The sequence below is a fragment of the Rousettus aegyptiacus genome, unplaced genomic scaffold, assembly GCF_014176215.1.
Source record: "Rousettus aegyptiacus isolate mRouAeg1 unplaced genomic scaffold, mRouAeg1.p scaffold_m13_p_2, whole genome shotgun sequence".
Lineage (NCBI taxonomy): Eukaryota > Metazoa > Chordata > Mammalia > Chiroptera > Pteropodidae > Rousettus > Rousettus aegyptiacus.
The window spans coordinates 314,621-341,904 of NW_023416295.1; the positions used below are offsets into that span (position 1 = coordinate 314,621).

The 27,284-nt window shown below is 49.7% G+C and overlaps 2 protein-coding genes and 2 pseudogenes across 6 annotated transcripts in view; 2 read left to right on the top strand and 2 right to left on the bottom strand.

Annotated features, from left to right (window-relative positions):
- Positions 1 to 385: 385 nt before the first annotated feature.
- SEPTIN2 (septin 2) lies at positions 386 to 27,145 on the bottom strand. Of its 4 annotated transcripts, none has more exons than XM_036237874.1 (13): positions 26,916 to 27,145; positions 22,374 to 22,403; positions 21,010 to 21,130; positions 14,195 to 14,281; positions 13,334 to 13,457; positions 12,288 to 12,422; positions 11,999 to 12,116; positions 8,287 to 8,388; positions 7,754 to 7,899; positions 6,225 to 6,344; positions 5,227 to 5,284; positions 3,972 to 4,077; positions 386 to 2,499 (listed from the first exon to the last, which is right to left on the bottom strand). In XM_036237874.1, exons 2-12 carry the CDS (start codon positions 22,380 to 22,382, stop codon positions 3,976 to 3,978), a joined length of 1,122 nt encoding a protein of 373 aa, XP_036093767.1. In that variant the 5' UTR covers positions 22,383 to 22,403; positions 26,916 to 27,145; the 3' UTR covers positions 386 to 2,499; positions 3,972 to 3,975. The 4 variants fall into 4 exon arrangements, with proteins under 4 accessions (XP_036093767.1, XP_015999682.1, XP_036093766.1 ...); XM_016144196.2 differs by lacking the exon at positions 26,916 to 27,145 and adding an exon at positions 26,590 to 26,699 and having other exon boundaries at positions 6,261 to 6,344; XM_036237873.1 differs by lacking the exon at positions 26,916 to 27,145 and adding an exon at positions 26,590 to 26,699.
- On the bottom strand, positions 17,015 to 17,132 carry LOC118614880 (annotated as a pseudogene).
- LOC118614304 lies at positions 20,057 to 20,172 on the top strand (annotated as a pseudogene).
- The window catches only part of LOC107510552 (high density lipoprotein binding protein), a 60,335-nt gene continuing 59,794 nt past the window's right edge, over positions 26,744 to 27,284 (top strand). The window contains exon 1 of one of the 2 annotated variants that reach the window (XM_036237869.1): positions 26,744 to 26,956. The gene's annotated coding sequence lies outside the window, so the exon portion shown is untranslated. The remainder of the gene's footprint in view (positions 26,957 to 27,284) is intronic. The other variant, XM_036237871.1, reaches the window with a different exon arrangement.

Below are 27,284 nucleotides of genomic sequence, written 5' to 3' on the forward strand. Positions count from 1 at the left end.
CTTACCTCTCTCAGAAGTATTTAGAAAAATTATTTTAGATATAGTTCATTCATTCATTGTATTTCCAGGTATTTAGTAGTTGTTGCCACAGTGAATGAGATCTTTCCTTTCCCACTAAATTCTCTAACTCATGAGTAGACATCATTGAGCTCTTAATAGAGCTAATATTTATCATTGTTTCACTTTAGGTAATCAGATCATCTGTAAAGAATTCCTTTCTAGTCTTTACGGCTCTTTCCTTCGGGCTGGGATTGCCAATACGAAGTTGGTAAGTGCTGGTGCTACTGGTGCAAATGATTCTACTTGATTCTACATACAGGTGTTTGAAGGGCTTTGGACCTTTACGCTTTTCCCTCATAAAGAACCAATAATGAGGACTACTCAGTTAATGTCTAAACAACAGTGCTTTATTGATAAAAGGTTAGTTTCGATGGATACAAAACTGCTGTGTAAAATAGTTTTTAAAATACACTTCTATAGATAAAGATGACCTCTTAGTTAAAGAGCAATTATCTATTAGCAAAAGTATTTATTTAGGTTTGGCCAACAAAAAAAGGGATTTAAAAGTGTAGAGGTGTAGGACAACCCACCCAGCGTAACCCTAACCATCACCGGGGGGGGGGGGGGGCGGGGTGCAGTTAGCACTAGGTAGTAATTCTACTTAAATGCACATGTGCTTACACCGACCACCTGCAAACGTCCCCCTGCCTCCCTTTAAACGGCTTTTACTTTTACTGGCAGAGTTAATAAATGCCAAAAGAACCCAAATAATTGGTCTTGAATGGAGGCAGAGTCATACACATTTTCTTGGTGGAAATTTTGCATAATGTGCCTAAACCTAAAGCTGTTGTCACAATTCTGCAACAGGGAAGGGCCGAGTCAGCAAGAACACAGTGCACTTTTGTACCACATTAATGTATTCTGACCCTCATTTTATTTTTTGGCCCAAACAGAAAAAAAAAAAAAAAAACCCTTATCCTCAGATTGAGCCTTTTCTCCATCTCAATCCCTCCTGTTATAGCAAAATGAAAATACTAAATAAACCAACACCTCCGGGTCTCCTTTCAGCTGTTAATTTCTGGGGACCCATTTGCCAATGTCAGAAACGTTAGAAAAAAACAAGCCTGGGAGCATCAGCACCCTCAGACGCAACAGGGAGACTAGCTTGGGAGATGGGGGGTAGGGGGAGGCCAAGGCCATAGAACAAGGAAAATACCAGGTGTGGCTCGGACTGGCGGCACCTGCCAACCAGCCCGGATCTGAAATGTCTTCCGTTCTTCCATGACACATGGAAAAATCTGATTACATATAAATGAAGAAAATGGCAGTAGCTGATATAAACAAGATAATCTGCACATTAAAAAAAAAAAATGACCACTGCTATTTACCACCTTTTAGAAAACCATTCAAAAAAGAAACAGTTAAACAAAGCCAAATCAGGGAAGCCTGGTTGGCAGTTGGGGTGTCACGGGGCTGAGGCCTCATGGCCTGTGACAGGTCTGGGTTCGGAGACACCCACTCACCAAAGGACCCTCATTCCTACCACTAAGGCAGATTTCCCACACCTGCAGTTACAGAATATATTAAAGTGCAGTATAAAAATACAAAAATGTTAGTTTCTGAACAGATCGATTGTTAATTTTCCTTAAAAAGTTGTTTTATAATTTAGTTGAGTAAAAATAGCTTATTGACTCTCACTGTTGGTGAGAATCTTAGTTGCAATATGAAAACTGGGGCCCACAGCGCTTTGTTTTTGCAGCAGAGTATAACCAGTATCGGTGAACGCTATGAAAAGTAGCTTGTGACAAGTTCTCTGCCTAGTGGTTAAAAAATGACCCAATATAAGAATCCAGAGACTTCTCAAAATTTACCCCTAAAAGTCTGTTTTTTAAAAGAAAGACATGTAAATATAAATGTGTATCTCACTAGATAATTCTGGGTCATTTGGTGAACAGCTGAGTGTGCAGATGAATTAATGGTATCGAACTGTAGCAGCAAAACCGTGTCGGGTGTCAGGTGTCGCACCCAAACAGAGGCAGGTAAGGAGGCACCCCCGCACGGCACACGTGCCCTGGTGAGTGAGCAGCCTTGTGCCTTGTCTGTCACCACGTTCATGTCTCTACCACTCAGGCACATTCTGGGTAAATCTAAATGTTTCAGAAATACGAGTGCTCGTCAGCGATTAGCTGGTTAGGCCAGCTGAATCACAGCAACTACACATGCTCACTGATCCCTGGGAATCGATCCCGACATTAGTGGTTAGTGAAGGTGAAAGAAAATGAAAATGCAAAGTCCACTCACAAAATATAAAGTATACCCTAGTAATGAATACAAATGTTTAAAGTACTTCATACAAAAGAATATGGCAAAAGTTTAAAAAAATTAAAATCCTGGGCCACAGGCACTGTAACATGTGGTCCGGCACCCCTCCAACGATTTCTTGAAAACACAGCTGTATTACTCATCCGGAATGTTTTCTTTTATCTTGCGAAGCGCTTTCTGGAAAAACAAAGCACAACACGTTGAGATGCTTTGATCAGTTGCAGCATTATTTTTTGCGTAACAGAGCACCGATTGGCCATAGAACAGCAGTTTTAACCAAGTCAAACGTCACTTATAAGGCTCTGGGAAACAGAAAGTACTGCAGAACTAAGAAGTGTACAAAAATATCTATCGATTTTCTGTACCTAAGGTTGAACTTTCCTAATTAAAGCTTTAAAAGTAACAGCAGCAAAGTCAGAGTAAAAGAGCGACACCGATCAGCCATGCGGCCAGGAAGAGCCCGCCCCCGCAGCCCTGCTGCTCCCCGCTCCCCGTCTGCTCCCAACCTGCTTTCGCTGTGGGCCGCTGGAGTCACTAGCCACGTGACCACAGGCAAATCATTTCACACCCCGGCCCAGCATCGGTGCCCTTACTGCTGAAGTGTGAACTCGGCATGCACCCTTGGGACTGTTCCAAGGTCTCTATGATTATGAAAATAAAGCAGCCAACTCTGACCCAGGGTGGGGCTGCATGGACGGTCCCTTTCCGGTAGCTTACGCTAGACTGGACGTGTGTCTCTGTGCCTTTCTGTGTGTGTATTTTACTAACACCTCTCCCGATAAGCCACGTGTGCTCCTCGAGGTCCTCCCTTCACCACCTGTCCCTCTGTCGTGGAGGGCTTATGACAGGTACCCAGGCCTCTGGGCTCCTTGCCTTCTATGTCATCAATCCTGCCATGTGTCAGCTAAGCCTTGGGTCACTCATGTCACCTCCCCGTTTTCACCAACACTCTCGTGCCTCTATGACTAGATCCCTGACTTGCAGTGGGAATCCTCCACGCAGACCTGCGCCAGCTCAAACTGTCCAGCCCACTGTCAGTCTGCCATCGGACAGTCTGCCCCCACCCAATAACTGCTGCTTCCTATGGCTGAGCTGACCTCTCCTGCCTTCCTCTTGGAGGTGATGACGGCAGCCATCTAAACAGCTGAGTGCCCACCTGTCCAGAGGACACAAGGAAGCTCTGCCTAGTCCTGGGTCGCTGGTGTCTGCAGACTTCCTTCAAGCAGGAAGGTCGGACTTACTACGTGACTCGCCGATTACCAGGGGGTGGAGCAGAGCTGTGGTGACGAGCGGGAGGTCAGCAATTCCACCGGGGTAACCCTGCCCTATTCCTGGCATAAGCAGCCCCTCCTGCCAGCTTTACTTTTGGTCTCCACAAGCCGTTCAGTAACACTTAAAATTCTCTCCGAAGAGACGTTTTCAGCTTTAATAAACTTCTACTCGTGTAACTAATACAGCTATTTTAACACAATTTTTCTTCTACTGCCCATAGTTGCAGCTGAGGAAACAGCAAGACTTTTTACTACGCTGGAGGAGTGGAGACGCTTCCGTTCCTAGGAGCAGCCCCGTCTCCCTCAAGACCAGTGACGGAGAGAGACTTCAAAATGCCAAGCGTGAGTCGCAAAGGCCTGCCATCCAGGCGTCCTTACCACCTCACACGTGGTGCCCGTGGACCCCGCCGTCGCCGTCCCCGCCCTGCATCTGCAGCTGCATCTGCGCCTGCATCCTCGCGATCATCTCCTGCATGCGGCGGAGCTGCGAGCACAAGACGTGGGGACACGTTACTGGCTGTCAGGGTCTGCTGTCCCTTACTCCTGACGGGTGTCCTGAGTCCTACAATTTCAACTTCTATGCTTTCCCGAAACACGACAGAGTTAACAAAGAGCTCTCACAAACCAGTAAAACAATCACTCCACAGAAAATTGAACGAATAAAAATATGCAATTCAAGTAAAAAACCGGAATTGTCAATAAACAGAAGTAAAGAAAGACTAGATAAAGATAGATGTTTTTTTGATCTAAAAGGTCGGAAGAAACTGCAGCGCCCAGGGATGATGCGCAGCCGAGGGGCGAGGGGCGGGTGCCGGCCACTCAGGCAGCCAACGCTCGTCCTTCGCTATCCCTGTCGAGCTCCGTCCTTGTGGTTTCTGTGTTCAGAAAGACCTCAGGCGGCTGTTACAAAATATTCACCTAAACTTTTTTCAGGTAACTTATAGAGGGTTTTTAAAATTTAAATAGTTGGTTTATATTGAATTAATTTGGCCAAAGAAGCAAGTCCTACTTTTTTTTTTTACAAAAGGATGGCCTGTTCTACCACTACTGACTATGATCCCACAGATCTGCTCCTGACAGTGTCCCGTTTCCCACGCTTAGTCTTCAAAACACACATTATGATTATTTTATAAAACTCTCCCCAGAAGAAAAAACTCAGACACACAAGAATCCGTTGGAACTGCATTAAATTTAGAGATTAATTTAGGACTAGGATCTGGAAGTTAAGCATCCTCACAAGATGTGTGTATATTAAAATTCTGAAAATTTTGTCACTAGGTTTTTAGTTTCTTTCCCATGTTAAGTCCTACGTATTTCTTAAATTCGTGTTAGTGGTCGTAAATGGGTTTCTTTCGTTAAATTTTCTAACTGTTTATAATTTATGCGTAGAAAAACTGATTTTAGAACGTCACAAAATCAGCCGTGTCGCTCCGGCCTGTCTCCAAGCTTCCCACTGAACTGCTGTCGGAGACCGAGTGAGACGGTGCGCGGAGCAGCGTGCGCACCGCGCAGGGTCCGCACACAACGCCTTAGGGACGTGAGCTGTTCTCCTTCTCGAAAAATAAGCTACAAATAACACTTTTTGAAGCACGCTAAACAGCTATAGACTGAAAAATAGTCTTTTCCTACTTACCTCAGCTTCCTTTTCCAGCAAAATCTGGTCTTTATTCATGTCTTCATTTTCCACTTTTCTAAGAGTTGAAAGAAATTATAATTATGATATTGCAACAAATCTAAGTTGGTTATTTCTGATGACAAAAGTAACACTTCACTTTATATATCTGAGAAATGTCACCTATTTAAAATTACATGAATTTTTCACTCTTCTGATTAATGACATAAAAAAGAATGCTAAAAAAAGAGCAACATGAAATGGAAAATTCCAGAATTCTCTAAGCTGGGATGATTACATTTTCATCTTTACTCACTCAAAAAATAATAGCTATTACCTGGCAAATACCCTTTTTAAAGTTATTCTTTATGTACACAGACTGTAACCATCACACAAGATGTTACGTCTAAGCAGAGACGGCTAGCAGAGGCCCTCTGTGCTCACGGGGACACAGCTCCCCATAACCAATGGGCTGGGGTCACGGCCAGGCCAGCTTTTCCTCAGAGTGGGACCTCCTTGCCTCTGACACCTTTCTTAATGTCTGGTCCCCTCACTAACATTAATGTGTATCTCACACATAGCACAAATCCACACTTTAAAATAATGTGAATATCTCCATGTACAATCCAGAAAATTCTTTTATGATGTGTGTCACTTATTTGTTAAACTCTACGCAGAGATGTGGTTTTACCAGATACAAAGGAAAACCTATGAGGACTGTGAAAAAGAAGAGCCAAGAGGGGAGGGCGGCCACGTGAGTTTCGGGCGGAGAGGGCACCGCTGCCCCCCCCCCCCCGATGCGGGCACTGCGGCCCCGCACAACCTCAAAGCTAGTGTCTGGCCCTCCCGTCTGAAGCTGTTCTTTACGCACAGATGATTAAAAACGACGTTTATTCACCTGCGCTAAAGAACAGGTTAGAAACCCACAAAAACTGGTGTCTAAAAACAAGAAACCAAATCATGCTGCTTAGAGGTGAAGAAGGCCGAGCCAGACCCATCCAGGAGGGGGACGACATGACCTGGGGTGACACACTATGCACGACTTGAGCAACAACCTGCCGCCTCTCTTGAGCCTCTCGGAACGGAAGTTCTCGTAGTGCAGGTCCTGGGTCACCTCCTGGAGGTCCTGCATGTGAGTGCTGAAAGAGATGAGACCAAAGGGCTGGGCTGTGCACGCCATCGGCGCTGGACACCGCCAGTCGAGGACGCGGAAAGACCCTCATGACGAAACCCCCTCAACTGGGTAAACTATGCGCAGTTCCCGAGATTCCAGGGTGAGGGGTGAGGCTACGGAGACGTCCGCAGAAGTGTGTCTCCCCAGGAAATGATACACAGACATGCCCGCCCGCCAGGGCCAGGTGAAGAGCCCCTTCCGCAGGGACTCCGCCACGAGCACGGCCAAACTCTGCATGAGGCCATCCCCGCTGGACAGAGGTGGGTGTACAACAAGATTTGAGTTTTTTTGGGTAACCAATGTCTGAAACAGGATACATGTTTCTAAACGTAACTACAAAAACGCACTTGACTCTTGTAACCCAGGGGCCCTCCACCCCCGGGCCGCACAACAGCCCATGTCTGCAGCTGTTCCCCAGCACATCACTGCCTCAGCTCCTCATGGGAGCACTGTCCCTGGTGCCAGAAAAGTTGGGGACCGCTAGTCTAATCACTATAGTAAACATTGATTTTGGGCCCAGCTTCTCCAAACATGTTGGCGCTCGTCAATGAGTAAAGGTGTCACTTCCTGTCACCCAGAATCCAGGGCTGCTCTCCCTCTGAGAAACACACAAGTGACCCCGGAGTTGTCTTCAGCCTCCATACCGTCCGCCTGTGACGGGACCCTGCCAGCCAAGGCCCCATCCTAGAGGGCTGGGTTCACATTAACTGCCTCACGCAGGGACTGAATTTCGCTTACTATTAGCTTGAATGGTAATTTTAACGGCGTTTGTAGTGATTTTAGTTCACCCAACGTTGCCACACCAAGCGGAACCTGTGTGGCGTAGGAGCGAGTTCCAGCTGTTCAGCGTTGGCCTGGGTCCGCCTCCGCCGAGCTCTGCTGACGGCGGAGGTCACGGACCTGAGCCGTGCTCCGTCCTTCGGCTTCTTATTTGAGAGCAGCCACACTGCGCACGCGTCACTGGACGTGAAGGCTACCTCTAGGGGACAACGGTCTGTTCTCGTCACGGGTGCTCCACTTGCTAAGAGGCTATCAAGCATCGCGGGCTGGTTGGGGCGTCCCGGGAGCCTGAGGCCAACTGGCCACGGTAACACGCATCAGCCGGCATCGGGGAGCCCACCGGTCCTCAGGGAGCAGGAGCTGGCCCGGGCTGGTTCAGGTCATTTACTTTTAGCCTCAAAGGAGACCTGAGAGATCATCGGGGAGTGCACGAAGCTCCCAGCCACAGGTAAAGGAGCTGGCTGGTGTGTCGCTGAGCGGGGCCCCAGCACAGTGCGCTGGAAGTGGCCTCTGTGGCCACCGGCCATTCCCACCAGGAAGCCACCAGGAAGCTCTGGCCTGGGCCCCGCGCTGCACCGGGCAGGGGCGACTTACATGAGCATCGTCCTCAGTTTCAGGAAGTCGTTGTGCTCCGGGTTCTCCACCTCCACGACACCCCACGGGTAGAGGCGGCCTCTGACCTTCTTGCCTTTGGCTTCAATCAGCTGATTGGATCCGACCACAGAGAACGGGATGCTGGCCTAGAGAGGGACAGCCAGGCTAGACGGACTCCAAGCGGGAACCCCGGTGCTCACGGCGCACACGCAGAGCACTTGACTGCTTACTACAGCAAGTTTACTCAGAGAGCTACTGGCACACCAACAATGTCTGACTTCACAGTGGCAGTTGCCTCCCCTGTGGGACAAACTGCCTGAAAGAAATTAAACCTCTAATGAGATTTCTGACCCTTAGGGCGACAGTGAGGTCCAAACATATTTAAAGCAAAGATACTATTGTGAGCAAACCTACCTAGACACTTTCTGAGTCGAGCCTTCCAGGGTTTGGCCCTGTGCTAACTCCTTCTGTTTTGAAGGCAGGTGACAGAAAACAGGCCTTGGTGACCTTCTGCACCTGAAGACAGTTCTTACCTTAAGGAGCCTAGTCTGCTCTTTAAAATCTTCGTCTTCATCCGATTCTGCGTCAGGCAAGTGATAGATCTTGATGTTATGTTCTTCGATTTCATCCAGAATCTGAAAGAAAAAAGAGACCAGTACGATTTTAACAAACTGCACAAATTCTAGTCAAGTCCAACTCAACCTATCTGAAAATACATCAAATTACCCAAACTTCAATAAAGAATCGAATGGGTTATGACGGTTACTTTCGAATGACTTCACGCGGGGCTGCAGGCGTTTCTTCGTCAGGGCCTGTCCACAATGGCAGTGACGCCACCATCCTTAAACACGTACGGCGGCCATGACAAAACCTTGTCCCAACAGGCCCTAAGATCGCCACGTGCGCCATGGGAGACGCTGCAGCATGAGAGGAGCCGCACGTCGTTGCTAAGGGTCCCTGAGGATGGGCAGGAGTCTAACGGGTGGAGGAGGGAGAGGTGCCCGGGGAAGGCCTCGTCAGAGCCAAGGAGGGGAGGGCGCGGGAGGTAGGTTTTGGGAGTAACAGGCAACCTAGGAAGGCAGAGTGCAGGACACGGAGTCAGGACCACCACCGGGGGGACCAAGGGGAGAGTCCTGTGAACACCAGAATGGGGTCTGGGAATCTAGCTTTGGACAGGCAAAAAGTGGCCAGTGGTGGAGCCTCATACTCTACGCTGTCACCAGGCCGTAGAGGGGCTGGGCTGAGGCCAGCCGTCCCTCACTAGTCACTGACCTAGACACCTAGCTCCCGATGTCCCGCACGCTGGGCACTGTACCACCTACAAGGCGGGGAGCTGTGCCCACTCACACGCCGGGGCCTGGGCCTCGTGCACGGAGAGAAGGGGCTCTGTGACAAGCCACCTCGCAGGGTGGTCTGACCGTAAGCCCCCAAATGGACAGGTCACGTCCCAGGCACGTCCGTCTTTCCGGAAAAGCTCCCCTGCCCTCGCCCAGCCAAGCTGCCGCTTCTGTGCCTCTAGGGTCACGCACCTTTGTGACGTCCCTCTAAGACGCTCCTCCTTAAGCCTCGATCTTAACAGTCCTGTAGTTCGCCCTACCTTGCTTCCCCTGCTTCCCTTCCTTATGGTCCCTCCTTAGCCTCAAATGCATAAAAGAAGCCACAAAACCATCTCTCTCCAGAGCATGTAAGGTCCCCGCCCCCACTACCACATGTATCGTCAGCTTGGCTCAAACTCTTACAAAAATTCTCTACAGGTTTGGACGTTTCTCAGTCAACACCCCTCAAGGGAAGGGAGAACATAGACCAAGGCAGCAGGAAACACCCCACCTCAAACTCTGCTCACGATCTGTCCTTAGTATGACCCTTCCGGCCTCAAATGACCAAAATCTTAGACTTAAGGCACAGTCTGCATCCACTCGGGCCCTGATAAAGGCCTCCCGCCCCGCCCCGCCCCGCCCCGGCCCAGCTCCTGCGCCTTACTGCCTGGCGTCCTTTCCTGTCCTCTCCTGGTTCCTCGTTCCTGAAGGAGATGGGGGAGGCAGCGGCCAGCAGGAGGCAGGGCCCTGCCCCAGCTGCCCCCTCCTGCCACGCCATCTCTCTATGCTGGCCCCAGAAAGCGGGCTCACACTGCGGACAAGGAGCAACTCGGGAAATATTTAATAAGTAGACGATTCAGAATTGCAAGAGAGGAGTGAGAAGGGTGCAGTCAAGATGAGCACCCGTCTCAGTGTGGGTGACTGCAAGCATTGTGAGACCATCCATGGCACCAGGGAAGCCGGGAGACGAGCTCGTGAGGGCTAGAGAGCTCCTGTTTACACCTCTGGGTCCCATGAAAAGTGGGGTTCTCAGACAGGAAAAGCAGAAGCCACAAGGGATGACGTGATAGCCTAACAGTAAGCAATGCTGATGCCCCAGGATTGGGAGTCAGGAAGGTGGTAAAGAGGCAGGCAGGTGGGTCCTGGGACACAGCAAAGCCCATGAGTGAGGATGAAGGTTGGGGATGGCCCCGCTGGCCAAGCCCAAAACGGGGCACCTACAGCTGGACTGCGGGGCCAGCGCGGAAGAGGCTGAGAGCAGACGGAACAGCTGGAGGTGCGGGCTACGAGGGGCAGCGCCGGCCAGGGAGGGACCAGGGAGGGGCAGCGCTGGAAGGCGGAGGGAGGAGCGCAGATGCGGGAAGAAACGACGCAGGCCTGAGCCGAGGCGCGAAGGCTTCCCGTTCGCTGCAGGCTTTGCAATCGGGCCCTGTGCGTTTCAGACACGGGCTCGGAGACCGGAGACGGAGGGTGCGGTGACACGCCCCCTTCTCCGGCGTCTCCGCAGCCGAACCGAACACCCCATAAAAGATGAAGCCCCCGTAAGCGGGAGCTGCTAAAACGCTGACGTGAAGCACAAAAATGCCCAAGTTTTCAGGGGCTCTTTCAAGGGCCTGAACATCTCCGAAAAGACTGGCGGTCGCCTGACACCCTGAGGAAATGGCTGAGAAGCGTGAGCGCACTCTCTAACAGCTGCTGCGGAGAAGACTGCCGGGACAATGTGAAACCCCGAAGCCGAACGATGGCATCGTCTGCACCGGGACAGCCACGTCTAACAACGACAGCAGGAAACGAGAGGCAGGGACCGCACGCCGGGGAGCATGCGCATGGACGGGCCGGCGGCGGGGCGGCAGCTCGCACCAGCGGCTGGGGACTCACACTGGAATGGGACACCAATTCCCATCCTCCGGGGCGACGCCCTTGGCAAACACTGGTAATGGACCGAGGACTGTTTCGGGGGGGGGGGGGGGAGGGAACAGTCCTCGGTCCCTTTGGGGATGTGCGGTTATAAATCTGAGGAAAACGTAAATGTGCACCGACTTCCTTCCTAAGAATTCGTCTGACGTACAGTTGTGAGGAGAGACGTTCACTACACAAACACTGCTGAGTGCTCCTGTCCTCAACTCCCGGAACACACCGGTGACCCAATCAGAGGTTCCTGACGTCGGGAGCGAGGGGGCGGTGGGAAGGCCCAGGAACGCACTGAAGAAATGCTCTGCGTGCGCGCAGCAGTCAGGGGGAGCGGGAGTGCCTTCTGGGTGCACTGGGATCTCAGAATGACATGTAGACAGTTGCTCCGCCTCCGAAAAAACAGACACACGTAGACATGTCCCAGAAGGACAGACACTATCACCAGTGGTCGTTTTGTGGAAAATCGAAGGAACTCGTATTTGTAGAATTTGGCACGTGAGTCTGGACTTCCTCAAGCATGCGGACGGATGTATAATTGATGAGGGTGAGCAGTGAAAACAAGCTTGCACCAGAGAAGCGACAGAGGCGCTCCAAGGGGTGATGCAGGAGAGGGGGCCGCAGCCGCGACCGGCCAGCGCTGCGGCCCCGGGGGTCAGGGCGCAGCTCCGTGGCCCAACGCGGCCCTATAACGCTACGACACACGCCTGTGACGGCTCGTGCACGTTCCTAAGGGGACCGTGTGAGGCCAGATGCGTAGCTGGAACAGAAGTTCACGGAGGCGACCGCACTCCCACGGCCACAGCACTTACCGGACGCGTCGCCGAGTCTGCTCACCAGCCACCCCGAAAGTCGCTGGCAGCATTTTCACCCAAGGTGAATTACTAAGGACAGTAAAGGCTCGACACCTCTCTTTGTGAAGGGAAAGTACTAAAAGACCACAAATATCGCACCGCTTAAAAGCCCCCACTGAACCTCCCCCACACCCCACATAGTGCGCCCCCAACCCTGCGACGCTCACCCTCTTTTTCAGGCGCTCGCGCTCCTTCAGGGTCAGTGTGTCGGCCTTGGCGATGACGGGCACGATGTTGACCTTGTTGTGTATCGCCTTCATAAACGCGACGTCTAAGGGCTTAAGTCTGCGAACGATTTGAGAAGTGCCACATGCTTAGGGAGAAAAAGATTGCACACGCCTCTCTCTCTCAAAGTGATTTCAACGCTGACGTCGGAACGTGCGGTCTGGGGGCAGGCGGCGCACCGCGCGGCGTTTCGGGCCCGCGCCGTCACAGCAGGGGCGCGCGGCCACTCACCCGTGTCCGAAGGGCGAGATAAAGTAGAAGCAGCAGTGCACCCTGTTGTCCACGATGTGCCGCCGGTTCAGGCCGCTCTCGTCGTGCAGGTACCGCTCAAACTGCTCGTCGACGTAGGAGATGATCGTCTTGAAACTGGGAGGGACACGGATGCCAAGGGTCATGGGACGCCAAGGCAGGCGGGCCCCAACTTCGAAGACAAAATGAGTCTTCCTAGCCTGACCCCCTACCAAATACAAGCTGAAAATTCATCTGTAGAAGGGAAAGGAGCCCCGGGTTTGCAACATGGATGTTTGGAAACTGCCAAGCATAATGGACCTCCAAGTGCCGGGGTCAAAAGCCTGAAAGGAACAGGTCACGGGGAGCCTGAGATGACCAAGTAAAGACCCAGGTCGCCACCACTTTTCAAGGGGTGTCTGTGACGGGGACGAGGGGCACAGTGGGAGCAGAGGTTACGGGCGGGAGAACAGGTGTGTAAACTGCGCCGCAGCGGGGCACATCGGCATGACACGAAGACTGGCAGAAGGACGAGTCCCCCACGGAGGAGGAGGAGGAAGGCTTCCCGCCTCCATCCGCCCGTTCCGCCCACGGCACGCGGGGGCTCCATGCGGTCCACGAACGCGGCCCCGTCACAGGCCGCTCGGCCACTCCCTCTTCCTGTCCTTGTCTGTGCACACGACGCCGGTGAGCAGCCCCTCAGCGGCACCACGTCCTGAGTGCATCTGCGAGGTGCCGCGTCCTCGCACACGGCAGGAGGAAGACGCTGCCCCGGCATCGAGGCCACGGCCGTGGCTCCGGCTGGGCGGCGTCACTCGCACCAGCGCTGGCTGGCTGGCTCTCTCAGATCTCGCCAGGACGCTTTTCGAGGAAAACACCCATTCGGTGTGAAACTCCTTATTCAAAATGTCACTGTCATGCTTTAAATCATCTTGTTGTTTTATGACATAGTTACTCCAAACCGCGAAACCACTCATCGACACTATAAATTTGAATGCATGAGGACAAATGTAAACGAGCGCTGTGTCCCGGGGGGCGGGGGGACATACCAGTCCCTGCAGTTGATGGCGTCACCGTAGCCGGGGGTGTCCACCACTGTCAGGCGCAGCTTGACCCCTCGCTCCTCAATCTCAACAGTCGAGGCCTCAATCTGGACAGTTCTTTCAATTTTCTCTAGAAAAGAAACAAAATAACAGAATGTGCCTTAACAGTGAGCCAGTTTGCTAAAAGAAATGACCTGTTAGTTACTTTCTTCTTCTTAAACAAATGATTTGGAAGTCACTATCTCTCTGAGGAAGGTTCTCAGGAGGTGACATGAGGATTGTGTAAAAATGCTCCCATAGTCAGCAAGGGACACGCTGAAGCCAAGCTTAAAGAGCTGCCTAGGAGGGTAGAAACGCCAATATTGAAAATTATAACGTCTTTTCCCAGGACAAAGAAAACGTACGAATTTCTCTAAAGACGGAATTCCACACGACTCGTGAAAGGGCCGCCTGGCCCAGTGCAGCGGCCCCGGCCCCAGGCTCGGCTTCCATGTGCCCAGCCCACTCCCTCGACACCCTCTCGTGGGTGCCGGGTGCACTGACACCGGAGTCGGACGACGCCCACTCCCAGTCACCTCCTGCTCACGTTTCCGAGACAGCACTGTCACGGGACCCTCCCATCAAACACACAGCGCAGGCGGGAACCATTTATCACACTTCACAAAGGAAGCCCCGGAGAGGACAGACCCATGCGTCAGAGTCTACGACGCAGGTGCAGCATGCCCTTCCCGCCCAAAATGACGCCTTCCTTGTGCTTAAGCTGAACGAAAGCAAACAAAACACAAGGCTGAAGTGTAAAAGACCGCCACGGTCTCTTGAGCAGCTGTCTCACAGCAGCACACTGAGGAAGCGACAGGACGTTTCTACCTGCAGCTCCGGGGATGATTCTTTCTGGGTAGAGATCGGTCAGGAACAGGCTGTTGATGAGAGTCGACTTTCCGAGACCCGATTCGCCTGCAGGGGAATGAGAACGTCATGACGCTGTCAGCACAACACGGGTCACCTGGGAGCGTCGCGTGAGGCCTGGCAGGGGGCTGAGCACCTCACGAACAGGACTCCACCTAACGACTGTGACTGTGGTCCACTCTGCCCCGTTCTAGCGACGGGACAGCGGCACTGCCAGGGCGGGCCCCCTGTCTGCCTCCAGGTCTGAGGGACATCACAATGCGTGCGCAAGATCAGAAACAGGTGTGTTGAAGAGTTTAGAGACGGGTCTCTATTTTTTGGTAAACAGAATGCAGAGTAGGTTTTTCGGTTATGAGTTTTACTAATTGTGTTTAACTTATCCCATTTTCAGAAAACTGAACACATCAACTCAACAATGTCAGCAGCACTGTGCCTGCCTCCCGAGCTGCGGGAAAACGGGCAGGCGCCGAGCCTCTCATGCACGCGCCACCCGCAGTCTCCAGCAACCGGCGTGGGGGGGCACTTCCTTCTTCCTGTTTGGACACCCCCCGCTCCGCCCCACTGGGGTCTCAACTCTGCGAACTGCCTCAGTCAGGCAACTTCCCCGCTCACTGCTGACGGGAGCATGACTATCTAATGCATTAAGAAGCTCTAACTAGCGTAACTACATATTCTGAATATTTGAAATTTAACTTCAAAGAAGATGCGAAAAGTTAAATCTTATATTCGCAGGAGCAAGAACAGACTGCGTCGCTTCGTTGTTGGCCGTCATCTAAGGCTGGACTCTGCATGGAGAGGCGCTTGGGAATCTGGTGCCCGAACGTCGCCCGGGCTCCCTGGTCTGAACCACCTCCGCTGAGCCCCTCCGCTGAGCCCCACACTGCACGGGGAAGGCGTACACGCCTGTTCCAAAGTCACTGTTGTTGGGAAAATCGAGACCCAAAGAGGGAACGTGAAACGTGTAGACGTACAAATTCAGGACTACACTTCAACCAGCCTGCAATTTTCACAGATGAAAAGGAACATTAAAAGGAGAAAAGTAGAATTACGTGTTGAACACGTCCCAGTAAGAACATGAGAATGTGGCTACATGCATGTCATCCCACCCGTTCCGCTGGCAGTAAAGGGCCGGCCACGCCCCTCGACTAAGTTCTTCACCACCCCGGAAGGGCCTCGCCAGCACGCGCTAACCCTTTCTGCACCCCGGCACAGGTGTCACTGCTGGGCGCAGGAGAAAGCAGGACAGATGAGTCCCTGCTCCCGTGGAGCTCTGCACTCCAGCAGGGAGATGGCAGTCGCTCTACCACCAGCAGAGTCGTGACAGCTGTGGAAAACAAAGCTGAAAGGACACTAGTTGCAGGGGAACCTGAGCAGAGGTTCCTGAGCCTCTTTCCAAAGAGCAGCAGCAACAGCCCAGTGGCTGATTCTGTCTTAATGCTGAGGGTGTGAGTGGCCATGTCGTTTGGAATGGCTCCTGCGTGACACCCACAAGCGATGCTCGTCCACTCAGCACGCTGCCCCGGGGCTGTGCCTCTGGGCGGCCTGGCTCTGCTCTCTCCGTGTCCAGGACCCTCCGCCCCAGCGAGTTTTTCACACAGGTGCCTTTAAAAGGGCAAAACAAGACACACGAGATTTGGACCTGTGTAAATCCATCACTGTCCAAAAAATGCAGCACGAAACATGCTGGGGCAGGTGCCCTTTGAAAGCGGTGGCAGCAAAGACTGACTGCGATGGGAGGCATTGGGAGTTTGAGGAGGGCTCCTGGTGTCACCCGTGAGGAAAACACAGCATCAGGCACCAGGGGGCGCCACGACACGAGAAATACCCGCAGAGGAAAAAAAGCTGAGCTTCCTTCCCCAATAACCATTCTGAGATCCTATCAGGAAAATTGTCACAAAAGCTTTCGATCTTCATCTCACTTTAACCAATACAAGAAACCACTTCCCCAAACAAGGGTACAAGGGCCTTTACTAAAGGCCCAGGAAGGGCAGTATTCTAAGTGGTCAGCTTTTCTGCCCATTCGAATTCCGACAGGAGCCCAGGAGATGGCAGGACGGAGATCCGAGGGGGATGTTCCCACAGGCCCACAATGCAAAGCACCGCGCCCTCCCGTGCCTGCAGGAAGGAAGACCTGCAGCCCGAGTGTGTGTCCTCGGAACGCGGAAACCTACAATCACGTCAGCGTATTCTCATTTTCTAAGCTTAGTTCTGAAGTTCTCAGTGCTCACTCTAGCCCTCTTGTGAATTTGGTCACAATAGCCATCCTACTGACTCTCAAGCAGGTAACAGATCTGGCAGTACGCTTTTATAATTTTAATCTTGCTTTTCTTGAAACCGAGTGGCCACCCTGCATGACTCTGGGAGGCCGATAACGATGTAACTTGTCGCCAGCTAGCACCCTTTGAGCAGGCACGTCAGCAGCATGGCCGTGTTCTCACGCACCTGCCACCTGGCTTCTGCCCCGAGGTCTTTACATTTATTTGTGATTATAAAATCCCTGCAGATTGCTGCCCAAACATTTGTAGTCTCTCATTTGCATGTAGTGTGCCATTTTGGGAAACTTATTTCTTTAGAAGTCTGCCATAATTTTAAGAACTACGCCTTTTCTCTAGTAGTTCCTGGCTTACACACCGGGCACGTTGGGGTTTTCCTGACATGCCTTAAGCTACAACCAGTTAGTTTAAAAGTTGAGGGTTCTGTGGTCAGCTTTCTAGTTGTTCGGTACCTGTCTTATCCTCAATCCCTTACCTACCTGCTTTTATTTATTTATTAATTTTTTTAAGCCTACAGCACCTGGTCTTGTAGGTAGCCTCCCATCCAAGTACTAGCCAGGCCCGACCCTGCTTAGCTTCCGAGATCAGACAGAATCAGGCGTGTTCAGGATGGCGTGGCTGTAGACCGCTTTCTTTTAAATCGACTTCACCGAGGTGTGGTTTACCTGTACCTTGATCAGGTAAGTGCACTTATTTAAACTGTGCAGTCCGGTTAGTTTTGACAGCAGTATGCATTCAGATGACCTCCACTCAAGATGGCCTCTCTACCCTCTCTAGCCCCCAGTTCGTGCACTGGTCAATCTGCTTGTAACTACAGACAGGTTTGGGTTGTCCCAGAACTTCCCGAGCATGGGCTCACACAGCATGCCCTCTTTCATGCCCGGCTGCTCCTGCTCACCACAGTTAACCTGAGCGTGACTGACCGTGCTGCTGCTGCTGCTACCAGTCCGTGCCCCGACACGCTGAGCGGAGCTGCCGCACGGGCCCGTCGGTCTGCCGACCCCTCTCCTGCTGCTGTGACCGTCCTTCCTTTCACTCTGCCTTGGCCGTCGGCATGTAACTGACATGGCTGTGTTCAGGTCTGTCTTCTGCTGCACTTTTTCTACTTGTCCATTTTTTTTCTTTTCCTGATTTCTTTTGAATCGAGTACTTTTTAATATATTCTATTTTACTGAAACTATTGGCTTTTCGCCAAATCTTTATTTTTCTAGTGGCTGCTGTGGAGTTTAGACAGGCACTATTAAATTTGTGGTCTTCACACCAACATACTATGGCATCACATAACCTAAGCAGCTTACAACAGGATGCTTCATTTACCCTTCCGTCCTCTGTGCTAACCCCGTTCATTTCATTCCTCCCTATTCTACATTACTTGTTTAAAAGCCAGTTATTGTTGAACAAATTAAAAAGTCTCTTACGTTTACCAACATATCTGCATTTCCATTGCTCTCCCCTCTCGTCGGCCTGCGGAGTCTCATTTACTATTTCCCATGTGCCAGTCCAACAGTGATAAAGTCTCAGCTTATTTATCTGAAAATGTATTTCATCTTTTTTTTTAACCTTCATTGTAAAGATTTTTTTTTTAATCACGATTCTAGGCTGATGATTTTATTCCTTTGGTCCTTTACGCTGTCATTTCACACGGCTTACATCATTCCTCATGAGTGGTCAGTGGTCTTACCTTTGATCCCTGTATGCATTTTCTTTTTGCCCTAGCTACTTTTGATTTTTTTCTGTTTACCAGTGGTTCTCGCCTACCTTCTTCTTACGCGCCCTGCTGTGCTTTTCTTTGAATTACTCTGGTGTTTCTTTTAGTCTGCATGCTTTCTCGTGGCCTTTTCTTTGCAGTAATTTGCTGTTAGGCCAATCAGAAACCTTTTCATTTCAGATGTTGTATTTTTTTTGATCTCTAGAAGTTCCATTTGGTTCTTTCTTGTTTTCTTCCATTTATCTCATTACAGTCATGGTTTCCTTTAAGTGCAGGTACACATTTAAAACACTTCAAGTTCTCATTTGTCCATTCTAGCAGCTGCCATTTCTGAATCTCAATTTCTCTCGTTTTGTGCTAATTTTTTGGCTTCTTAGCATACCCAATAAACAACTTCCTACTGGATGTTAGGTATCATGAATGCTACACTGTAAAGGCCTGGACTCAACGTCCTGAGTGATGGGCCTTGTCCTGGAAAGTAGTTTGCAAATCAGCCAGACCCTTTCAGGTCTCGCTTCGAGCTTTGTTGGGGAGGGTGTAAGCCGCCTTCACGTCTGCGCTGGCCCTACTCTCCCAAGCGGGGGCTTTCCGGGGTTTCCCCCGGGGACCCCACTCTGGCTAACTCCGCACAATCTCCGGTTTGGCTCAGTCCCCTGGTTATATGCTGCCTAGCCTCTGAAATTTAACCCCACCCACATGCACGTCTGTGTTTAGCCACAGTGTCTGAGGGACCCCCATGCGGATCTCCGGAGTCCTTTATCTGTGGAACTCTGCCATGCTATCTTAGGCTCCAGTCACCTTGGCTTCCCTGGACTGTGAGACATCCTTCGGCTCTGAGGCCCTGGGCTCTAGAGGACTTCTCCCTGGAGCAGAGCAGATAAATGGCAGAAAGCGGGAACAACTTTACAGTGTGTACTTTTCCTTCTCTCAAGGATGGAAGTCCCGCACTGCCTGTTGTAGGATGTCTTAAAAGAACTGTTTGCTGCTCTATTTTGATCAGCCTTTTAATTCTTCATGCCAGGAGGACTACTAGTCTGGTAGCGGTTATTTCAGAGATCAGCAAACTACAACCCACAGATCGAGTCTAGTCTGCCACCTTGTAAATACAGCTTACTGGAACACTACTTGCCTATTCGTTGACGTTGTGAGCAGCTGCTCCCCATGACCACAATAGAGTTGAATGGTTGCACCAAAAAACATATGGTTCACTAAACCTTAAAAATTTACCACCTGGCCCGTTAGGAAAAAATAGAATAAAGAAATTACTCTATCACGGCCAGAAGCAAAAATTATTGCCTATTTTTTAATGCATTAAAATTAAGTACAGATTACACTGGAATTCTCTCTTGTATCAGGAACTTGAATTGCATGATCACGATCACGTAATTGTAATCCTAAAACACGTCGCCATTCAGTTCTCTGGACCAAGGGTCCCAAAAATTGCTTTCCTTTCAGATTTATGAGCTATTTAACCCAGGAGACAATCATCTGTCCTACTCATACATGACCATCACCAGCCTACCTCCGCATGTTATCAAGAATGAAATAAAATGCGACATGGTTAGCAGTTTACGGCTCTTCAGCCAGTAACTAACTCATCATGTTAGGCTTGCTAATGGACATGTTCCAGCCCATGGTAACATATATCTGATAGAACAGAAAAAAATTTCTAGTAACCTTCAATTTCACAGGACTTTAATATTTTTTTAAAACCTTGTAAAGATTGTTGTTTGTTTAAAATACGTTCACCATAAGGACGTGGTTCCATAGTGTAGCAGTTAGCACATCTGCTTTACATGCAGAAGGTCCTGGGTTTGCGCCCTAGTGGAGCCACGGTCCATGGTCTATGGCCATGCCACCCTGAACAAGCCTGATGACTGATCTCCGAAGCTAAGCAGGGTCAGGCCTGGTTAGTACTTGGATGGGAGACCACCTAGGAAGACCAGGTGCTGTGAGCATAAATAATAATAAATAATAAAAAAAATAAAGTACATTCGCCATAAAAATTTGTGGGTTTTTTTTGAGTATTAAATAAGTCTCTGATTAAATGTGTGTTAGTTATCTATTAATATGTAAGTTACTGTCAATTCAGAGGCCTAAAACAACAATGAACATTTATTACTCCATACATTTTTCGGGTCAGGAATTTGGGAGTGTACTATGGTGGGTAGTTATGACTTGTGGGGAGTGGTTCTCTCATGTGGTAACAGCCAACGTCAGCCAAGATGGCTATCATAACAGGCTTAATTGGGGCTGGAGGGCGTTTCTGAGATGGTCCTACATGGCTTCTGGCAAGCTTCGATTCCTTGCCATGAGGGGATCTGCTATCAGGCTGCTGGAGTGTCTTTCCAACACAGTGGCTAGCTTCCCCCAGAAAAGTGATTCAAGAGAAGGCAAGGTACAAGCCACACGTCTTTTATGACCCAGTCTCGAAGCCATATACCCTCACTTCTGCAGTGAACTACTGGCTACACAGGTGAGCCCTATTCGAAATGGGAGGGCGCTGGAAAGCTGCACGAATAACAGCAGGTAAGGACTGGGGGGCAACATTTTGGAACCTGTTGCCACAGTGAGTAAAAACTTTCACTACATACAAGTAAATGACAGAAAAATTTTAATTTTACTCAAGCAAAATTTTCTAAGAATCCCCTGTCCCCCAAATTCCCAAGTTATTTGATTCTGCTCTCAAAGGAATTTTCCCTATGACGTTAGGGGTCATGCTATCATTACATCCCAGGCTGGGAGGGGAGACAGTGCATACTTAATAAGCTGGAGAGCAGAAGTTAATTTCTTACCGACCACCATCAGTGTGAACTCGAAACCTTTTTTCACTGATTTTCGGTGAACTTGGTTGGGAAGATTTGCAAATCCAACATAGCCAGGAGTTTCTGGATTTATAAACTGAGCAGGTTGTTGCTAAAACAAGATTTTAAGAAAAAAAAAAAAGAGGAAATAAACATCTTATTAGTTGCTTTTAAGATATAATCAAGCTGTGACATATATATCACTAGTTCTCCCAAGTTAAAAACACATAATACCAAAATGTCACTTCTATCAGAAAACTGATGGTACTCACTTAAGAACATTAAAAAGAAAAACCAATGCAGTATTATTCCATGCCAATATGCTGACCTAAAATTACATTTCTGTTAAGCAAGTAAACAATCCATAAAAGAAAATACTTCCAGGTGTCAGGTGTGATGTCTTTGTGAAAAGTATTCAAGAAACATCATGTCTCTAGCTCTACAGAACAGAGCCTCATCAAGGGAGAGGCAGGCAACTTAGGGGTCAGCTTTTGAGTATCTAGCTTCAAAGACTAAGAGAAGACTGAGAATGAGAACACGATCACAGCTGACAATGCCGAAATGCTGATATTCCCTGATAGATGGACACCTGCTATTCAAATGACATCTGACAAAGCAAGGATAGGAAAGCTGTAGAACTGGGCGGTGGCATACTATAAATGGGAGGAAATCGAGGACACAGCAACTGACACGCTAGACGAACTGATTTATCTTCTAAATGGATAGTCACACGTGTGCATGTGTAGAAGGAACATTCCCAGAATGTTATTCACAAAAGTGGCTATTTCTGGGTGATGGAATTACGGTTTTTATTTTCCTTCCCCCTTATTTGTGTTCTACACTAATATTTGCATAAAAAGCAAAAGTCAGCGTGACGCTTACGCATCAGACAATAAGGAATTAACACCAAGAGATTCAAACACAAAAGGCAAAAAGAAATGACAATCTTGTAATTTTAACCTCAAGGTCTGCTTTTCTCAGCATGTCTTTTAGAACTAATTTACTTCAAGGTTCTGGGCTAATTTGCAAGAGCTAATAATAGCTAATGTAAGCCAATTTATCAAGTTTAAGAGCCCCACCAAATTCATCATGATAATTCGTAGAATTTTAAATTATTTTTTAGTCTTCTGGAAATGATCCACGGACGCTGAATGGATTGTTGCTGATGTGTTTAGAACTAAGAAACCGGAAATCGGAGATAAGAAAGCTCGAAGCTTCTAGGACAATTAAATTAGAAATCTGTTTTAATAAATCAAATATATCAGTTATAGTAAAACAATAACTCTTGATTATAAACAGTTTGAAAAATAACAATCTCTCCTCATATTGTAGTTACACGAAGTGTGAGCTTTTACCTTAGACATCTTTAGTGAAGTTCTGTCAATCTGCAAAAAAAACATACACATATATCCATTACATATACATTTAACTTTGCTTGAATTGATATAAAAGACTTACACATAAGGCATCGGTAGCTTCTCAATCATATCAAATACTGAGAAATGATAAAATTATCTCATTATAAAATTATACAATTAGGCCGATAAAAGCAAATACATACCTACTTACATACGGTCCCAGTTTCAACAACCTTCAAACTTTTTTAGTACTGATTGTGTGTCAAGCACTACAGACACAGGAGGGAAAGACGAGCTCCCAGAACTGAGTCATCTCCTTTCTCTCTTTGAACCTTTTTAACAAAGGGGCCTGGTGGGTGCGGTTTGCCACCTGTCACAGAGTCCTTGAGCTCCTGGGAACTAGACTGAGGGCACTGGAGTGCTTGAGAAGGGAGTTTCAGAGATGCTTGGAATTGTAATACAAGTTTTAGAAGCCTTGAAGCTTTGGAAAATGTGTGGTCTGTAGGCTAACCTCTGGTAACAAAGAGAAGAATGTAGCCAGATTTGATTCCCTTTGGGGCTTAGAAAGGTATTACAAAACTTCCTTCACCTTCCGGACTGCCCATTTCCGCCAAACCTCAACATTCCTGAGTACTGCACGCTGTTGTTTCCCATTTGAATGGAAATGTTCCCCACCAGCTCTAAAGAAATGAGGCCCCTACACCCTCATGTACGGCTTGGTTAACCACCGTTTAGACAGGATTTGTAAGCCTTTAACTCTAAGGTATATGATAGAAGGGTTATTAGTCTCGGTTCTCAGTAGTGGCCCACGGAAAGCCTGACCTTTCCTTATGTCTGACAGGAATAAGGGGGAAAGAGAAGGGCGAGATGAATCCTTATATGTAGTCTGTGAGCTGCCTCTTGCTATAACTGATCATTATTAATGAAGGAGGGGGCATTATCAGGTGAAGCCTAGAGCTCAAAGGACTACCAAGAAGCAGGTGAAGCCAGATCTAGAGTAACCAAAATGTTTTCAGCCTAGGTAGTGAAATTAAGGTAAGCTTACAGGAAAGTAGAGCTGCTAGGCAAGAGAAGATGAATCAGAGAACACCTGCCATTGGTTTACGGAAAGATCCTGAATTATAATAAAGCAGTTTACTTAGTGTTTTCGCTAGACTTGGTTGCTGTATTTTATGGAAGTCTCCTCAGCATCTACTCATGTGATTTTATCCTTTATCTTCCTGTAACAAGTTATATTGATAGATGCTTTTGGTATGTTTCTGGAATCTAACTGCCAGCAAATATTCACTGAGAACTTGATGCATTTACATTGATGAGTGAGAGAGACCTACCGCCAGCTAGCTAGCTAGCTTTCTTAGGTCTCCATTGGGGTTTGTCACTAATGTTGTGCAGTCTTTACTAAAAAAATTGAAGTGCTCTCCATTTCTATGCAGTAGCTTAAGTGACACTGGTGCTGTGTGTTCGGGGCTGGATGGAGTTCGGCTCCAACTCCATCCAGTCTCGGTCTCTCTGCATTGGCAGATCTTACTTGGCTGTTCGGTGGCATTTGTTCTAGACAGGTTTTCCAGTGCCCGGTTCCCTCCGGTGACCTGTCTAGGAAGTCGTCTTTCTTCCAGATTTCCGAATTTGTGGCTATCTTGATACACGTAGTCTCCTGTGTCTGTCATTTTACCTCCTATACCCTCTTTTCTAGATGTGTTTGCTTTTTTCCTTAAAAGAACTTTTGAGAATTTGTTTCGAAGAACCCATTTTTGGATTTATTTACCTCTCTATTAAGATTGTTTATTTCTTAATATCGTCAGAACCAAATTTCGTTATTTTCAGTGTTCCTTCACAATGAAAACACATAAAACCCGAATTCTCATCTGAGTCTGAGGCTTTCGCTGTGTCTCAGATTTTGCTTGTCTTATTTCCAGTGCTTTCTAGAAAGCATGTGGTTCTGCTTTTGTCACCCTCCTTGATTCAATGGTTATCCAGGAATGTTCCAAATTGGGAGTTATTTTTATCACACACACCTTGCCATTTTAAAAGATCATGATTTGTGAACACCTACTGTAAAAATCTATTAAAAGTTGTTGAAATTTCTTTATACCAGTCAATTTTCTACATTTTCAGTTGCGTTTTCTTTATGCCACCAACCAAAGTGCCTGGTTTCCAATGAGACGGACTTGACCACAACACAAAATGCCCAAAGCTGTGATTAATTTAAACCATGGTGCAGACCAGCTGGACCTCCAAGCCTTAGAAATGTGGCCAAGTGAAAATTTTATTTTCAGGTTGTGCTCATTCTAGATACCAGAAAACATTCAAATTTTTTTCTCCCTGACCCATGGCTTCCTCCTTCCAGAGAGTACCCCTATCTCAATTCACATAGAAGAAACCAACTTTTCCAAAACAAAAAAATATAGATAAAACTGCGTCCTTGGCAGTTTAAACATATTTTGCTGGTGGCGTTTATACCGATGGACTATCCATAACTACCATTCATTGACACGCTACTCTTATATTTATGTATATCACCCCAGTTCACAAAAATGACACTGCAGTGTAGGACCCAGAAGGTCTGTAACCCCCTATCCAGAGCCCTAGGAATGTTCTGGCATTCAGATTCTTTGGATGTGAGAAAGGCATATGTATGGTACACCACATTAACACCCTCGGCCGCATCACCCTGCAATCGAATGTTTTCTGTAGTGACCTGTGGGACCATTAGCACAAAGTGGGATAAACACAGGATACCTAAACGGCCTCAACACAATTCTGCTAACAGATAAGTTTGGCGGGGGGGGGGGGGGGTCCCCTCTCTGGGAAAAGTAACAAAAACTCTTCTTTTTTCAGCAGTTTGCCTTTGGAGTTGGGTACAAAAGGTATCTGAAGAACATTTATGAATGCTTATAGGAGGAGGCTGCCCCCAAACCCTCCCCATTTTCCTAGGTCACCTTGCTAGTGGAAAAGCAAATCTGATTTCATTGAAAATCCCTGTTCTCTACCCTGGGCTGCTGTGCTGGGGTGGCAATTACTGCCAGTGTGTACTGCCCAGATTCAACGGGACAGTACACACTGCGGGGTAGGATGCTGGGTGGTGCAGAGACAGCCTGAGTTGGATCTACCAAAAGCGAAAATAATGAACCTCGATTTACAAACACCGAGAAACGACTTTCCTAACTCCTCACACCATCACATACCTCCCCGTATGATGGCGAGACTGCTTCAGAACATTGAATTTAGGTGTAATGACTGGAGTCGTTTAACCAATACTGGAGAGCGTACATGTGGGAGTCATTGTGCTAGGTATGGGGTAAGGGTGACAAGATGCACACATCCCCTAGGCAAGCAAAGGCGTGGGTAACTGGGGTCCGGGCGAAAGAAAGGGCTTGGGCCAAGGAAGGCCAAAGGTGAGAAAGACCACAGCAGTTTCAGCAAGTTCAGTGTGGTTGGGTCATGTGACTGGGGCGGGTGGAGGGGAAAGGACAAATAAGGGGTGGGGTGTGTGTGTGTGTGTGTGTGTGTGTGTGTGTAGCGGGCGGGAGGGGGGGAGGGGGGGCTACTGACAAAAACTGAGGCCGGAAAAATAAAAGATGGCTAGGTCTTGGGGTCCTGTAGGCCCCGTGAGAGTTGGGGATTTACTGAAAGCCTCTGTGGCTTCCGTCGGTCTCCGCGCGAATGGCGGCCGGTCCCCACCTGTGGCCCCCCGGGTTTGCCCCTGCACAGGGCAGGGGCCACTGCCTCCTCTCGCCGCCCCGTCTCGGCGGCCACGCAGGGCCTGGGAGTTAACAATGCCACAAGAACTCGAGACTTACTCTCTGTCAGGGGCTGACGGGATAGTCTGGCCCATATCAGGGCGACAAAAGGATGGCCGTACGACAAAAGCGCCCGACAGGCCACAACCCGCACTTTCGCTCCCGTTTCAGGACCACCACGACCACCACCGGCGCGTCCGGCACCCCGGGCCCATTACTGAGATCGCTCCACGTCCTTCACACAGGGTGAACACGGGGCCAGGCGGGTGCTCCCGGGACACTCCCAGCGCTTCCGCCCGAGCCAGGGCTCCGGGGGGCAGGGGCCCGGGGGGAGGGGAAGGCCCGCGGGCCGGCCGCCCCTCCCCCACGCCGCGCGGCCCGCCCCGCGTACCCCGAGCGCGCCCCCTGCCCTCTCTGCGTCGGCCCACAGCTCGCACCCCGGCGGCGGCGGGGACCCCCGGCGAGACACTCACCGCCGAGGAGCCGAAGAACCAGAGCCGACTGACCGCGCCGCGGACCCGCCCAGCGCCCGCTGCCCGCTCGCGCGCGCCCCGCCCCGCGCGCACGCGAACGGCGTCACCACGTCGCCGCGCCCCTTTGCCCACGCTGTCCTCCCCGCTCCCCGTCCCGGCTACCCAGTGCGCAGGCGCGAGCGCGTCCGCGTCTCCGCCTCTGCGCAGGCGCCGTGCCCCTCCCACGGCGGTTGGCCATATAGAGGCTGGGGGTGGGGGGAGGTCAAGCGTAGCCTCTTCTCCTTTACCAAGATGGCGGCTCGTCCCTGTTTCGCCACAGTTCCTACCTTATGAGCTTGGTTTCCTTACGCTGATAAGAGTGGAGCAGGTAATGTGATTCTTCGCTCTGTGGGTAACTAGAGTAGGAGGAAGCGCATTCCTTTAGCAGGAGCTCAGTGATCGCTGAGAAGAGGGGCGGTCGGGGTGGGGGGAACGGGCGGCGGTACGAGTGCGGAGCGACCGCAGGGAGGGGGGCCTTCGCTCTGGCCCTCTCCTCCAGGAAGATGGCGGCAGCACCGAGCTGGAAGCGCTGGAGCGGGGCTGGGGAGGGGATGGCGAGCGACCGGCGGGGCAGCTCTAGCCCCGGGCCGCCGCCGTCTCGATGGTCAGGGGGCCTCGCCTCGATTGGCTGCCGCAGGTCACGTGGGTCGTCGGGC